The following is a 15,466-nucleotide window of genomic DNA, read 5'->3' as shown; positions in this document are numbered from 1 at the left end:
TTTTTTTTTCTGTCCCGCAGAACAATTTGCATAATGTCACCGTTGATATAGTTTATAGTTGTTACGTCATTGTCATCATCCCTGTGCGATTCGATGGAACGTATGGAAGTTTTCCGAGTTTCAATCTCGAGTCCATGTAGTCACAAAGTACTATAAATAACGGGTGATCCTATTTTATGTGCATGCAAGGGTAATTATTATTATTTTTCGATGTTTCACTTTTTATTGCTTGTTAATCTCACCTTCGTGATGACGACGTTGCCGTGTAATAATTACATAAACGTAACGATAGCCGTCTCTTTTGCGGTCAATCACCAATCAATCGCTATTGCTGTGTTTCAATTTGATTGGGAACTTTCGAAATAAAATAATTAGAGCACCGCTCACACAATTAATCGGTCAATGTAGAAATTAAATAGAAAAATTTTCTATTCCATCAGTCATAAATTATATATGTAATACGTGCATGTACGTATTAAGTAAAGTTTAAATATCACGCTTTCAAAATCACAAATTATTTCAAGGGAAATAAGATTCATACGAAAATATAAAAAAAATTTTAACGGCAGTATAAAAAGTTAATTAAAAATAATCAATCATGCGCTATTGATTAAAGTTGCTTTGAAAAAAATTTTTTTTTTTTTTTTTGAGGGGATAGAAGCATTATCTTTTTACTTTCTTTGACGAAGCTGGAAGCAAGATACGCAAGAAGTGCATAGATAAATTTTGGTAATATAGAAAACGTTTCGTCATTTTATATAACTTCCTTCTAGTTTCGATTACATTTGCAAAAACTGCAGAGAATAAGAAAATATATGAATGATTTATTATTTACTTTTAATGGAAGCCGAAAATATGAAAAGGAACTGGACGGGACTTACCAAATGATTTTCCCAAACGATTGGTTAATCCTTATGAAATGAATTTCACCTATCCTCTCCGATCGATCCCAAAAATCACAAAAAACCCTCACATAGTACAAATCGACTCATAAAATGATTGAACTTTATGAATTTCACCTACCTGGATAGATTATGTATCACATTTATAGAAAATTAGACTCAGATGAATTACGGGTCACCACGTACCTGTATGACATATACTCACGTCATATATAGGCCTACCGTATGCCCAAAGACCATTCAAAAAGCAACACCAAAAAATATATATAAGCCGAAAACACAGACAAATTGACCAAACATCTTTTTCCTTGTTACAACATGGTCGAAGAGGAATTCACATCACAGAAATTGACATTTCACCGGGACGTCCATTGATATAATAAATATTTGCAATTAAATAGCTGAAGTGTCCGAGCGTCGACACTTACAGGGTAACCTCACCTAAATTTCTTTTTCAAGCCTCTAATTCCATAATCAAAAATATCAGATATTATTTAGTTTTTTCATTTTATCAGCACAAACTGGAAATAAAGTTGGTTATCTGAATGTGGATTTATCTTCATTTCGATAAAGAATCTTATTAAAATCCAGTTTCCACTGATTTCCTGCCGAAAGATTTCAAAAATCACCCATTATGAAAAATCAAATATAACATACACAGGTCAACTGCTCAAACTACAGTAGGCTACTCAGTAATTGAAGGATAACCAATCCAAAATTTTAGAGCTAGAAATTCCATTCGCTCAAACTCTAAAAAATACACTATTCTAAAAATACAAAAAGAATGAAATGATTATATAAAATTTCGTAGCAAAAAAAAAAAGATCTATATAAGATCTATCTTTTTATTACTTATAACAGCGGCAACTGGTTCCAATATAAACAGAGATGCGGCGGAGCATTAACTCACAAAAGTTCCTTCAATTCTATTATGACGTATTCCGTCATGAGCTCTGAATTTGAGTGACTCGAATATTTTTTTTATCCGTAGGAGTCTCGAAACTTCGAGGTTTCAGATAATTCGAGGTGGGTGTGTGATAGTTTTTCAAAATTCCTTCTCAAAATCTGTTTTTTTTCCGTCAAGAACGAATTTTGTTTCATTTTGTCTCATTTTAATTCGAATACCAGTAATTTCAATTTTTCTTAAGGGGAATGAAAGGGCCCGGATTCCTAGAATGGAGTCTTCGGTACACTCCCCAGGCCAGAATTTTACACAGGCTATACATCAAGCCCAACCAGGGCTGGATGTAGCCTCCTGTCAATTGCCCTTGTAAAGAGGCCAAACAGCTAATAGGCAACCCCCCCCCCCACACTTAAAATGTCATTTTCTATTTTTTTTCTGATAATCCGAGTTTTTAGTAATCGGAGGGTGGTCTCGGTGCCTTATACCTCGGATTATCGAGACTGTTGTATACAAATAGGGACTCCTAATCCAACGTTTCTACGGGCCTTCAAGCCAAAAATTTTAACAGGGCCAGGCCCGTCATTTGGCCGGCTTTTGAAAATATACTATAAAAATGGTGTATATATATATATACTAATATATATATGCATACATTGTGAGTACATGTTCTTTGCCCCCTTCCTTGAAAAAATCCCCCCCCCCACATTGGTTCACTTATAATGATAGTGCAAAAAACCAAAGCAATAAGAATGACCCACGAATCTTTAAACCGGGTTTTCCTGGGAGCAAATTTTTCTGCGCCGCGTGAACCGAAGAGGACCATTTTGCGTCTGCAGAAACGTATAATTTAAATCACGCTACGTGTTTGTGTTTTCCTAACGTGGCGCATCATCTGTTTTGTAGTTTGCATATCCACGTATTTTGCTATTTTGCACAACAAAAAAAAAGGGGATGCAGAGAAAGGAAGGGTAAGAAAAAACAACAAAAGTGAATAGAAGATCGGCGAAACGCGCGGCACACGACGCATTGGACTCCTCCAGAAGCAGCCGGTCAATAGATGCCCGACGTACAGCGCTGGAGCGAGGCATGTTGCGCTTTGTAGGAAAACAGTCGTACAGCTTTTCCTATTGGTGAGTGGACGGCGTATCACGCTGGGCGGTTCGCGTTGTACGCGGCACAGAAAACCTGCTCCTAGGAAAACCCGGCTTTAGGCATTGTTTTCGCACTGGTAAGCAAAATGCATGAGAACGGCCCTATTTATCGCTTCATTCTTTAAAATACGTGATTACTAGTTCAAAACTTTGTTTAATGAATTAAGACAGGGGTTTCTCAAAGTGTGCGTCATGGCTCCTAGGAACGTAGCCAATTTTTTGTCAGGGGCGTTGCGACGAGCTTGAGATATTGTGTGCAAATTTATGCTTTAAAGTAGTTCTTTTATATGGGGAAAATACCTAACAAACTATTCTGAAGAGCAGCAGAATGAACCATGAATTAGGCAAGGGAGCCGTGGGTGACAAAGGTAGAGAACCACTGAATTAAGCTGTTGAATTGAGGGGAAAACAGTTAAGAGTAAGCACCCCCATCACACACACACTTAAAAAATGCCCTTTTCTATTATTTTTCGGATAGTCCACGTTTTCAGTAATTCGAGGGGGTTTCGGTTCCGTTCATCTCAGATAATCGGGGCTCTACCGTATTTCCGTAGCCGCTACAGATGCAATCCGAAAAAATCCCAGCACAAGTACTAGACAAAAGTTAGGTCCTGAAATCTGGCTAGTCAAGAACGGATCTCAAATAAAACGAAGACGTGGTGCGAGTTAGGAGTGTGGCATGCGTGTCGTCGAGCATTATCCTGCAAACTAAATCCTCGAATTACATGGAGGAAACAACGGGGATCGTGCAACTGGGGGAATACCAAGCACTCTTCGCCATCTCGGGGCAATTAATTGTCTACCTTTGCGCACCACGTCCCATCGAGGGAAAATATTCGTCAATCGCTTGCTGAAGCTGACTCAATGACCAACCAAGTGACTGAAATTCCTTCCGGACACTCCACATGGCCATCACACGTACCATGGCAGTTTGATTGAGTAATTTTCTACGATAGTTTACCACCTCAGGTTGTGCTGCAGGTACTTTGACTACTTTCACCTCGCGCAGATATGGGAAAACAATCCTGCATCCAATTACAGGATATCGCCGATGTTTTTATGCATGCTAGGTGTGTTTTACAAGAAGTATAACGTCAACTCAACCAGATCTGTGGACCCATCGCTAATTAGGGCATGATCGGATTACCGCTGTACCCCATCATGGAATAGGACAGAAAATCCTCCCTCAAATATAAACGGTGGAGTTTATTACGTGGAGCAACTTATAATAGCCCGTGCCGTGCCGGATCTCTGCTTGTATTGTAGGCTGAGAAGGGTTCGTGATCGATTGATTTACAACTTCTGTTGCCAACATTCCGTAATGAAGGGAACTTTGCTTACGAAATGCTAATCGTTTCACTCTCTGTATATCCGACCTCTCATAACTTCGAAATTCGAAAGCTCTGGGACAGCTCCATTTCTGGTTGCGTTTTGTCGTCGTAACAGACTGAATAATTGTGCGCTAAAACATTTTTAGATGAATTTAGTTGATGAAAAATGGTTTAGCACACACTTTGGGTCACAAGAAAGGGTATTTGATGCATTCACCACCTAGAGATACTGTATTTCGGGTATCACAGATAAGTCCAGTGAAAATAAAATGTAGACAAAAAAAGATATTCTAAGGCAGGGCCGTACACAGCAAACTACCGGGACCTCATGGCAGATCAACACTTAAGGCTTTGCTATCAATCGTACTACATCTAATTTGGTTGATTATTTCGGAGCACCCTAAACTTGGGCATTGCCCGGTTGTGCAACGAAGGTCCTTTTCTGAGGAATTGAATATTGAAAAGAGAACTTCACGCACGCACACTCAAACTTATTAAAAACCACAATTACCCCCCCCCCCCACGGCACCTCTTATTTCATGCAATGGCGTCTAATCTATGTTTATTATGACTAATCTCACTCTTAATTTTTCTGAGACCAGTCGGTGCACTCTTAAGAACAATAAATATTGCTAGTTTATAACCAAATCTTCCCCAGGATTTTCTTATAAACTAATATCAAAAATATTAAAAACAAAGATTTATTATTTTTCTTAAACATTAATTAATAAATTAGATTCAAGTTCCAAGTAAAAAAAATCAACAAAGTAAAATAAATAATTATAATGATGAAAAAAAACAACTAATGAGTCAACAAGTGACGTAGGCCTACTTCAATTTTTGTAACTAAACAGATTTTTTTTTGAGCAATTTGTTCATTTTTGATACGCTACCTAAAACAAAGTTCGATGAATCAAGTTAATTTTACTCCCTTTGAACAGTTTGATAATTATATATTGCCCTCACATATATGGGAAGCTGCTAGGGCTAGTCGCATTGTTTGTTAATTCAACACATTACAGGCCCACGTAATATTATGGCCCAGCTCCGGCATGTGTTATATAACCATTACATAATCAATCCTTTTCAATTTTTAATAAATTTAAAAATTGATATTAATCACAAGTTAGTTATTCAACACCCAATAATTATTTATCCATGCTACTTCCGCATATGGTGCTTTTCAAATGCTTCATAGTTCGTGAGTTCAACCATATACGCTATCGAAAATTCAATTTTTATACACTCAATTAACTATAAAGAATTTAAAACATGTCCACTTTGAAATTTAAAATTATTGATGACACCACAAATCAGATCATTTTGTTAATTACTATTTTCTTGAGAGTAAAATTTTTACTTTCTTGTCACACATCTTTTTTTTTCAAGTGCTTCAAAGAATTGTCTAGATATTGATAGTTAATTACCAAAATTCTCAATAACTAGAGTCACAATCATGTATAAATTCAATTACATGAACGATGTTAGATACGTTTGGTTTTATCTTAATTTTAAAGAAAAGAGATTGAATAGGTTGATCGTGCATGCAACTCAGCCTACTACTGCTCATGAAACTAGCTCTGAGAGCGGTGCTCTAAATAAAAATGGTCAAATATGTATTATAGGAAACATCGTTTACCGTGTTGATGGTCATCGGGCCCAAGAGCCATTTGTATCCAATGGATTCGTAGCAAGTGATTGCAAATATTGCCGGTATTTGTCGAGTACATTCATTGCTGGTCCTGGACACGTGAATGCCGTCGATTCGACGCACGAAGAAGCAGAACCTGGAGACCGGGCCAAAGTTAGAAAAGACGCTGCATTTGGTGCACTGTGCGCTGGCTTCAAGTTCGCTAAGACGTTCGATTTGCCCTCGGCAGCTTCTTTTTCGCCGATTATCCTGTCAATGGAAAAACTCGGTTTCGACGGCATGGACTTGCTACACTGGATGCCTGATACTTCCGAGTTCTGAAAGACCGGTGTGCAAACTTGATTGGTGATGGGTCCTTGCAGACCCAGATTCAAAGGATGTAGAGACATTCGAGCCAAGTCCTGAGGCGTTATCAGCGGCACCGCTGGGGGCAGTGGTGCCATGTAAGGGTAACTCAACGCTATAGGTGGATGCGCCGTAAATAAACTATGACGATATGGATCTAGCGTTGCAGCCATGAAAGCGGAAGGGTCTTTTAGAGAATACGCTTGCTGTCTTTTGTAGCGCTTTCTTCTTCGGAGAAAACTTCCATTGTCGAACATGTCCTCACTTGCCGGATCGAGGCTCCAGTAATTGCCTTTTCCAGGGTTCCCCGGTTCACGTGGAATCTTCACGAAACAGTCGTTCAAACTGAGATTGTGCCTTATCGAATTTTGCCACATCGGGTATTTTTCTCGATAAAATGGAAATCGGTTCTTGATGAATTCACAAATGCCACTCAAAGTAAGTTTTTTCTCCGGACTTTGCAAGATGGCCATCGTGATGAGAGCGATGTACGAATATGGAGGTTTCACTAAATGACTCTTGTTTTTAGAAGAACCAACGACGTTGGATTTCGGACGATCAGATGGCAAATCACTGGTCGTATCTGTAGTGTCTGCTTCGACGACGCCACTGCCGTCGAGATCACTATCGTGCAGATCACTGTCCGAATCGACACAAACTGACGAGTCACCGTGATCAATTTTAGCTTCAGATATATTTCGAGCGAAACGATCATAAACGTTTGTCTGTATACGGCACAAAGAACTGTGTGGTGGCAGCGTAGCTTGATGGAGTGATTCCATGGATTTCAAGGGTGTACTAACTGATATTGCCTGGCTTTGGCCTGGCTCCTCGGCGGAAAAGAATCGCATCGGTCCTCCGACCGATTTATCTCTTTCGAATAAGATACTTGTCACTCACAATTTTGCTCTTAAAAGTATTTCCCTTACGATCTACGAGGGGTTTCCGCCGTCACCAAAACTATATCGTCCCGTACGAGCGGCAAACAGATACTTTTTTGTGAACGGACTTGTGAACGAGGGCAGATAGAGATTTACAAAAGTCCCGCCTCTTTCCGTAGTGTCAGCCACTCAGCATTCGACCAATCGCACCAGCGCCAAGTCAGCTGACGAGTAAAAGGGAACTTCCCCACTTTAAGCTCCTCCCACCAATCATTACTTATTCATGAGATCACCAGCCTTCTCGAAAAATGAAGTGAATACGAGAGTTTACGACCAAGTTCACGCGTGTCACGTGGGAAAAGATGCCAACAACATTGTGAAAATCCTTTCATGCAATTACACAAAGGTAAGAATCATCAACATTGATAAGTTTTTCGATATTTTTTTTTGCAGCTGGAGAATTCTTTGCTAATTTTACACTTTTTAAAAACGCCGAATGGCATCACCCAACCCGAAAATGTAGCAAAAACAGTTAAAAAATGCTAAAATTTATTGATAATTTTTTTCCAAATTATATCAATGTCTAATTATTGTTTATTGTGTATTATAGGCTACACTCATTATATTCCGAGAAGGGGTTAGACTCTTTGTGGCCTGTACAATAAGCATACCCGTTTGGCTCCTAATTAGGAAGAAGCTAACAATGCTTTAGTCCTGAGCTCTGGGATCAGCCTTTCCCCCCACCCCCTTTATTTCTTATTTTTTTCACCGTACATTCACTTGAAAATAAATGTAGGAGACCCTCTAATTTTTTTTGGTTTGGGAGTCCATCAAAAACCCTAGACCATGGGGTCCTTGTCAAAATGTATGTTTATTAATAAAGCGTAAGGCACATTTTTCAAATCAAACATCTATAAATTTATAAAATTTTAAGTTATGGTTTTTTTAAGAAGTTTAAAGCAAAAATTAAATAGGCCTACAGAATGTAATCAATGCACAATAGAGCTCAAAAGTCTTTTGACAAATGCAATAATGTTTGTAACGTCAACTCATTTGCATGTACTGCCCTGACCGTGACATGTAAAGCAGCAGAAAGATATTTATTGATACCTGTTAGTTGCTTGTTTGGGGTTAGTGAGCTTTTGTTGTCTAATTTTTGTTTTTGGACGTATCGAAAGTGTTTTGACAAATATAGTTTAATCAAATATGGAAGTAATTAATTCTTATTTAATATGAATTATTTATAGTAGGATTATGTAGAACCATAGGCGGAGATAGACTTGGAAGTCTGGGGGGGGGGGGAAACAAGGTCATTATTGCTGGGGGCGCACGATGATGATGATGTCGATTCATATATACACATATACATTAGATCTGCCCACTCCACTTTTGACACTGGTCTGGGGGGCAATGCCCCCCCCCCCCCCCGTATCTCCGCCCATGTGTAGAACACATAGTGAAAAGTGTAAAACAAAAAATAATCGGTGGATCTTTTCGGTAAAGCGTAATGAAGGCTTTAAGTAAGGGGTGAAGTCAAGTTAGTGACAAGTAATTTTTGTATTTCAAGACTGTTCATAAGTTTGTGAAACGATGTTTAATAATCTCGGGAACATGAAAAAAGCAATTTTCTTTAAATACAACCAAAGAAAAGCGCATAGAATAGATAGAATAATCAAAATGCAAGCAAAGAAGGACCTTCGAAATGTCCACTAGGCGAAAAACCTGATGAATTCAACTCGAAACCAGGACTGAATGTGAGTTTATCACTTGTAAAACGTCGGTTAAACATTATGGGCTTGTTTGGTTGTCTTCCAAGCGAAAAAAAAATCATTATTACTTAATTACAGAAGGGCAAGAGAGATTTATGCCAATCAAAATTGCTTTTTTCCTATGACAAGAGAAACAATCGAAGGTGTAAATGGGTAATATATAATACACATATGAGGTATTACAGGTTCTTATAGATACTTATAAGTTGAATCATACGGTAATTATTGAGGTATTATGGGTTCTTACTGTTAAACACGAAGGTGAAAATGGGGATGCTTCTCTGCTAAAAGTGTCGGTCATTCTTTACCTTCTGAAAAAAACACAAGGGACAGGTCGTTACAAAAATTCATTTTATAACCCCATGCCATTCTTTACGACGTGACACATGCCGCTATCACCAATTCCAGCACGACAATGACCGCAAATATAGATAAAAAATTGTTACCATTACTTGAAAGGCAACAAAATGCGAGTTTTATGGGTGGTGAATTGTGTGTGAAAAAGAGTGGAAAAAAATGTCCACTGACCATGGGACAAAAACTCATTGAGTCCATATCAAAACATGGCAAGTAGTTTCACAATCTAAACTGCTTCCAACAAAGTGTTGATTTATTCTGCTTTGCTATGGTGCTCAATACATGACTGATTTGATTATTTGGTAGTTGTTTGCTTTCCTGTTTGTGTCAAAAAACTTATGAGCCAACAAAAAAGTAAATTAACTTTTTTTCTGATTTTAAAGTTTAGATACGCAGTTTTTTGTAAAGAGTTTGTAATGAGACTCAGTGTTCATGTTTCATATAGGATAGATTTCATTGAAAAATTCAAACACAAATTTTACAGACACATTTATGGTTGTCAAGATTTTTGAGCGCTACTGTATTTTAACCTCTTTTTATGGCTCTCAATAATGGCGCCCGTCACGAAAGCACCCTCTTTGTACCTGCCGTTGTCCGGCCTGATTATATTTGTGAGCTAAAAGTTCAACATTAATACAACGATAATAGACCATCATAGAGATGTTTAATTCTCTCTCTCTAACATCTATTTTTTTTTCAAATAGTTAGTAATTTTCAAGAGTTAGAGTAATTTTCTCAAAATAAAGGAAATAAAAAAAAATCAGACCAACACACGGAACATGGTTTGAACCCGGTTCTAAAGTAAATCTCATAATCTCATGGTGATTGTGACATGAAAATGTGCCATCTTATAAAATTGGAGGGGGGGGGGCTGATAAGACAAAGCCAAATTACAGATTTCAATTGAGTTTTTGTTTTTTTCAAGTATATTTTCTCACCTGAATGGCAAAAATCTGACTGCTGCCATCATTCACAAGAGAATCATTCCTAATTACTAAAGAAAAAGTAAGTCGGAAAATTAGTTTTCCACCCTGAAAAAGAGAAGTTTAATTTTTCAAAAGAAAGGAATGACCGTAATTTTTTTTTAGAGACAAAAACATTAAAAACAAAGACTCAAAACAGCATCAAATGTAGAAGATTCACATTAAAAATGTAATATTCATAGGCTACTTCATATAAACAGTATAGCTTTGTGAGTTTATTTTCATGTCTCAATAAACCCCAAACTTAGAGGGTAATGGAACAAGAGAGTTGATGTATAAAAAAATTAAATTTGTTTACTTCATTTTAAGATAATATGAACTTGAAATTTTTGTCCCATTAGCACTTACTTTCCCTTACTATAATGAATACTGGTTCAAACGTGAAGGAATTCATAACTGTGCTAAATATTCCAAACCAGTGCTTTTCAACCTTTTTGAACCCAAGGACTAGTAAAAGTCTGATACATTTCGACGGATCGCTATTTTACAGACGGAGTAGCGTGACCATGTCGCCCGTATTTGACGGGACATTCTTGTATTTTTGGTTGGATCGCTTTTTTTTATGCAAATGTCCCGTTTTTTCAAAGAAGCTTATTTTATTTTGTTATCTTTACTAAAATTGTAAATGAAAATAATTTTTATGAGTTATAAACTCTGAGTTGATAATTAAGACTACAAACATGAATATTCATCTCATATTTGTCAAGTTGAAACTTTTTTCCGGGAACTACATTTCAATTAACTGCGATTTCCAGTAGTCCCTCATTAACCTCACATTGGTGACTTTCCTGTAATATTAGCAATAACTGGTGACTTTACCGACTTAATGGCAACGTTTTTTGGTGACAGAGGTGTCCCGTATTTTCCAATTTCGAAATCCTAGTTTTTCGTATTTTTCCTCAATGAATTGTGATCACCCGGTTTTAAGATGTTTCTGTGAAAATTTTTTTTCGTTTACTGTGATTTGCAATGGCCCTTAATTACAATAGTTTTCGAAATACGGTAATTGAAAATTTTATTGAGAATTATCAATATCTCAGGTATTTTGGGTTGCAATATATCGCCCGTATTTGTCTCGATGAAATATGGTCATCCTATTTTATCAGAATCTAACTTTTTATTTGAACCCAAAAGGATGTAACTATATACTGCAATATATTAATTTCACAATTAAGTAATTTTTCATTCAATTAAAATTAAATCATCAAGTCTTCCTGTGCTTTCCAGTCCGCGGAACATAAATCGAAAACGTTCTAAACTAGGGAAGGCCAATCCTTTTTTTAAGCCGCGCCACAATCAAGATTATTCTCGATGCAAAAGACGATCTACGAATTTTACGCTGTCCACACATGTCTCATTTTTACGAGACATGGCCATTCTCTCCGTTCCCGCAAAATATTTTTCGACTGTTCTCTTCATAAAAATGTTCAGTTTGTCACTCTCTCTCTCTAGAGTTTTAAATTGTATTTATTTTTGAGTGATAAATTCAATTATCGCAATACAGATTGTGTATGTACGTATATCGGAAGAAGTTCATCTTACCCACACCATGTTGGGCACAGACACTGAACGTGAGGACTCAGGGTACTCCCCCCTCCCCCCAATAAACTTTATAAGAGGGCTTGTATTATACTTGTATTGTACAATGCATGTCCTCCATGTTGACTGTCTTGAAATTCATACACATGTTACATCAGCAGTTACGCCCTAAGATGAAAAACCAAACAGAAATGCATTGAATAGAAAGTCATCTCACATAATTATTATTTTAAGAGTGCCCACACCAGACAAAATATAAGTTTGACTGTGTTTAGTACAATTACCCGCGTTCGATCGAAAGTTACGTGGGTGTACAAGGATATGAGTCGGCATTCTGTATAGTTGGTTACAGTGAGGACAACGTACGGGGGTGCAAAGGGCAAGGTCTTTTTTGGAATATTATCATCACCCTGTGTCAGGTGGGATTTCAAAAGATTGGGTGGAGGGGATGACCCAAGGGCTTAAACTTAATCTCTCTAACGTAAGCTATCTTTTTAAGAGATTCGTGTCCATCGGTATGGAAAATTGCTTCAAAAGGATCGATTGACGGAAATTCGGACAATGCGAATGTGGGATGTGTAAGCAAAGAAGGAGTGTGTATCAACCGTACGTTTTGTGGCCGCGGCTACTTTTTAACTGCGGAGAAGGGGCCCGTTTCTCTGTCCACCCGCTCAAAGAAGTTCCAGATGTGCGCTCCATAGCAGTTGGTTGGTCCTACAAAGATCATCTTGGCTTTTCACCGTAGGATGCCAGAGCTTAGGAATGCCGCTTTTTATTGTCTCCCTATGATAACACGTGCTTTCCGTTGAGTCTATTGAAAGAATAACACTAAGGCTATCGTTTGGAATACGTGTTATATACTTGTAATGGAGGTCTTTAGTGAAAAATAGCGATACGCGCGCTTTTTATTATGTTTTTCCAGTGAAGGGGGTTGGCAGATATACTGACATATTTTGTATTCACTTTTGTGTCACTCTCTTGGTGGCCCGCGATTCAAACGAAAAATGTCACAGTTCATAGAGTTTATATGTGATATGTACTCGTGTTACGCAGAGTTTATTAATACGTACACAGGTGGCTCTCGCGTGAATTTCAAATACAAAGCTCTGAGATGGTTCGTGCATCTTAAATTCCTTGTATAAAATATACAGGGTGCATAGCAAACAGGGGAGTATGGCAATTTACTCACGAACCGTTGATCCCAGGAGCATTCTTCCAATCAGAAAAAGTTTTCAAATAACGTATAGTAAGCCTACTCAGATATGTCATTCATGTTGCAAGGGGTTATATAGTTATTAAAGTAAAAAAATTAACTTTTTATACAGTCCCCGTGTGCCCCAAAACCTAATTATAAAGTTGTTACCTTGTCTCCTCTGATGCCAACACAAAAATTCCATGTTTCTAAGTGCAATATTCACTGAGATATTCAAATTCGAAAAACGGGGGAAATTTCGGAAAAAAACAGTGTTAAATACGGATAAACCGTTTTAGTTGCTGAAGCTACTTTTTACGTTGCGGTGAAGCTACTTTTTATGCTAGACACAAAAGTACTGTGCGGTAACCACTTCACACAGTGTTTACAACTAACTCTGAATTTTATTAATCAATCTCTCTCTCTCTCACACACACACACACACACACAACTTTTTGTTGCGAATAAATGCTTATTAATGCATTTTATGGTGGTACCAACAACGCCAATTCAGAAGGGATGCCAACAGAAGCATAAATTTGGTGGCGACTGATGATAATTCTTCCTCTCGATGTAACGATAACCTCTTTACAACAGCATTTTTTCTTAGTACGCCGAGTATATTTATAACGATGTTTCACTGCATACACTGAACCATAGAGCAGGGTTTTCCAACGTTAAACTTCTCGCAGAACTCCTGATGATAATGAGGCTGTTCTGCAGCACTCAAACAAATTTTTCGAATATTTATTCAGAAACGAAGTGTGACCCTACTGCCGTAGGGTCACGCGTATAGGTACTGGGTAGGGACCCTACGTCCTCAGGGCAAAATGAAAAAGGGGTTAGGCACTACGTCTTAATTTACATATTTAATGTCATAAATTACTGTACCAGATCCTATAGTGGAAGCCCCTATGCAAATAAGGTTCCTGTGCCGTGCCCGGGGGAACTCATGTGTCAAGATGGCCCTGGGTGTCCCTTAAAGTACACGTAAATTCTACAATTTAAGAATCCTCTTCCACTGGATGAAAAATGCAAAAAAAAAAAAATTTTTTTTACAACTTATAATTTCTCTATGAAACGAAAATGACATTCATGAATTTCCGAGCTTCTGGTTCGAAAATTCGATGTGGAAAAATGTAATGTTACTGTTTCTAAGTTGAGTCATCCAAGTGGTCTGATTTTTTTTAAAGCGACATTATCTGGTTAAAATTCAAGATAAAGAACAGCTTTGCAAGTACCAGTAACAAGAAATTTTTGTCCTTTGAAAGTTCTCCGGGTTATGGGATTTTTAAGGGTTCCGTGGCGTTTGATCATGCGGAACTTTCAAAAAAGTGGTCACGGAACCTCAGTTGGGAACCTATGCCATGGAGCAACGTTTCTCAACCTTTATAAAAACAAGGACCTGTAAAATGTCTGAAACAATTTGACGGATCACTTGTTTCCCGTATTACGGGACATTCCTGTAACTTTCGTTGTTCTGTTTTTTTTATATATTTGTCCCGTTTTTTCAACGATACTTATTTCAATTTGTAATATTTACCAAAGTCGTGAATAAGCACAGTGTTTTCATAATATAAATTTTTTCATGAGAATTATGGCAAAAATTATATACCGTATATACTCGTGTATAAGCCGACTCGTATATAAGCCGACCCCCCCACTTCAGGACCACCAAAACCGCAATAAATTGAAAACCCGTGTATAAGCCGATCCCCAAAAAAATCTGTTCATTTCAGAGAAAAAAAAATTCTTATATTTTCATGGAAAATGGATTGCGGAAATTTACAATAGAAAATGATTCAAACTTTTTAATCCGTTTCTTCTGAGTCTCCAAACTCATCGTAATTCACCAGATCCCCACAGGGTGCGGCATTTTCGTTTTTATCCTCATCTGGGCTGTCATTGCTATTGTCATTTTCAAACAGGATAACATCTTCAGTTCCGTCCATCGCATTGCTGATGCAACACTTTTTGAAGGATCGGCGGAAACAGAATTCCACGTCTCATGCACCCATTAGCACACTAGGCCAATGTCAGGTTTCTTCAAGGCACCACTTTTTGTAGTTTCTTCATCATCGGAACTCATCCATTCGATCCACAAATTCCTTAAATAGTCTGAGTCTTGTCGATGCTCACATCTAAAAGCTGTACACAATCGACGTTATCCCCCCTAGTATCGAAGCCAATGATGTTTTCGATTTCTTTGCCTCGGCTTTGACATAATCCGTTCCATGTGGGGTTTGAACATGGGCCCGTTTCTCATCAACACTGCTGCAAAAATGACTACTGATTATGGGGGTTGATGTTTCTCATCAAAAACTGACCCGAGTATAAGCCGACACCACCACTTGAGGAACGAATTTTTCCACAAAAAAACTCGGCTTATACACGAGTATATACGGTATATTTATCTCACATATTTGTCAGGTTTAACGTTTTCTCCTCAGTTTTCTTGGAA

At 37.7% G+C, this 15,466-nt stretch overlaps 1 protein-coding gene and 1 long non-coding RNA gene across 3 annotated transcripts in view; one reads left to right on the top strand and one right to left on the bottom strand.

Annotated features, from left to right (window-relative positions):
- Nucleotides 1–7,147, bottom strand: part of LOC149085417 (forkhead box protein D3-A-like) — a 30,413-nt gene extending 23,266 nt beyond the window's left edge. The window contains exon 1 of the mRNA XM_089233412.1: nucleotides 5,928–7,147. Within this exon, the coding sequence (XP_089089538.1) occupies nucleotides 5,939–7,135 (1,197 nt within the window). The 5' untranslated portion in view covers nucleotides 7,136–7,147 and the 3' untranslated portion in view covers nucleotides 5,928–5,938. The remainder of the gene's footprint in view (nucleotides 1–5,927) is intronic.
- A 338-nt stretch (nucleotides 7,148–7,485) lies between these two features.
- Nucleotides 7,486–15,466, top strand: part of LOC149085416 (uncharacterized) — a 110,354-nt gene continuing 102,373 nt past the window's right edge. Inside the window, exon 1 of one of the 2 annotated variants that reach the window (XR_016192842.1) lies at nucleotides 7,486–7,571. This is a non-coding gene — a long non-coding RNA (uncharacterized LOC149085416). The remainder of the gene's footprint in view (nucleotides 7,572–15,466) is intronic. The other variant, XR_016192843.1, reaches the window with a different exon arrangement.

The sequence above is a fragment of the Pholcus phalangioides genome, unplaced genomic scaffold (assembly GCF_987345545.1).
Source record: "Pholcus phalangioides strain wild (caught in Gottingen) unplaced genomic scaffold, Ppha-v1.0 ptg000007l_1, whole genome shotgun sequence".
NCBI classification, from domain to species: Eukaryota; Metazoa; Arthropoda; class Arachnida; order Araneae; family Pholcidae; genus Pholcus; species Pholcus phalangioides.
The sequence above is the reverse complement of the archived record's forward strand: the minus strand, read 5'-3'. Positions and strand labels throughout refer to the sequence as shown.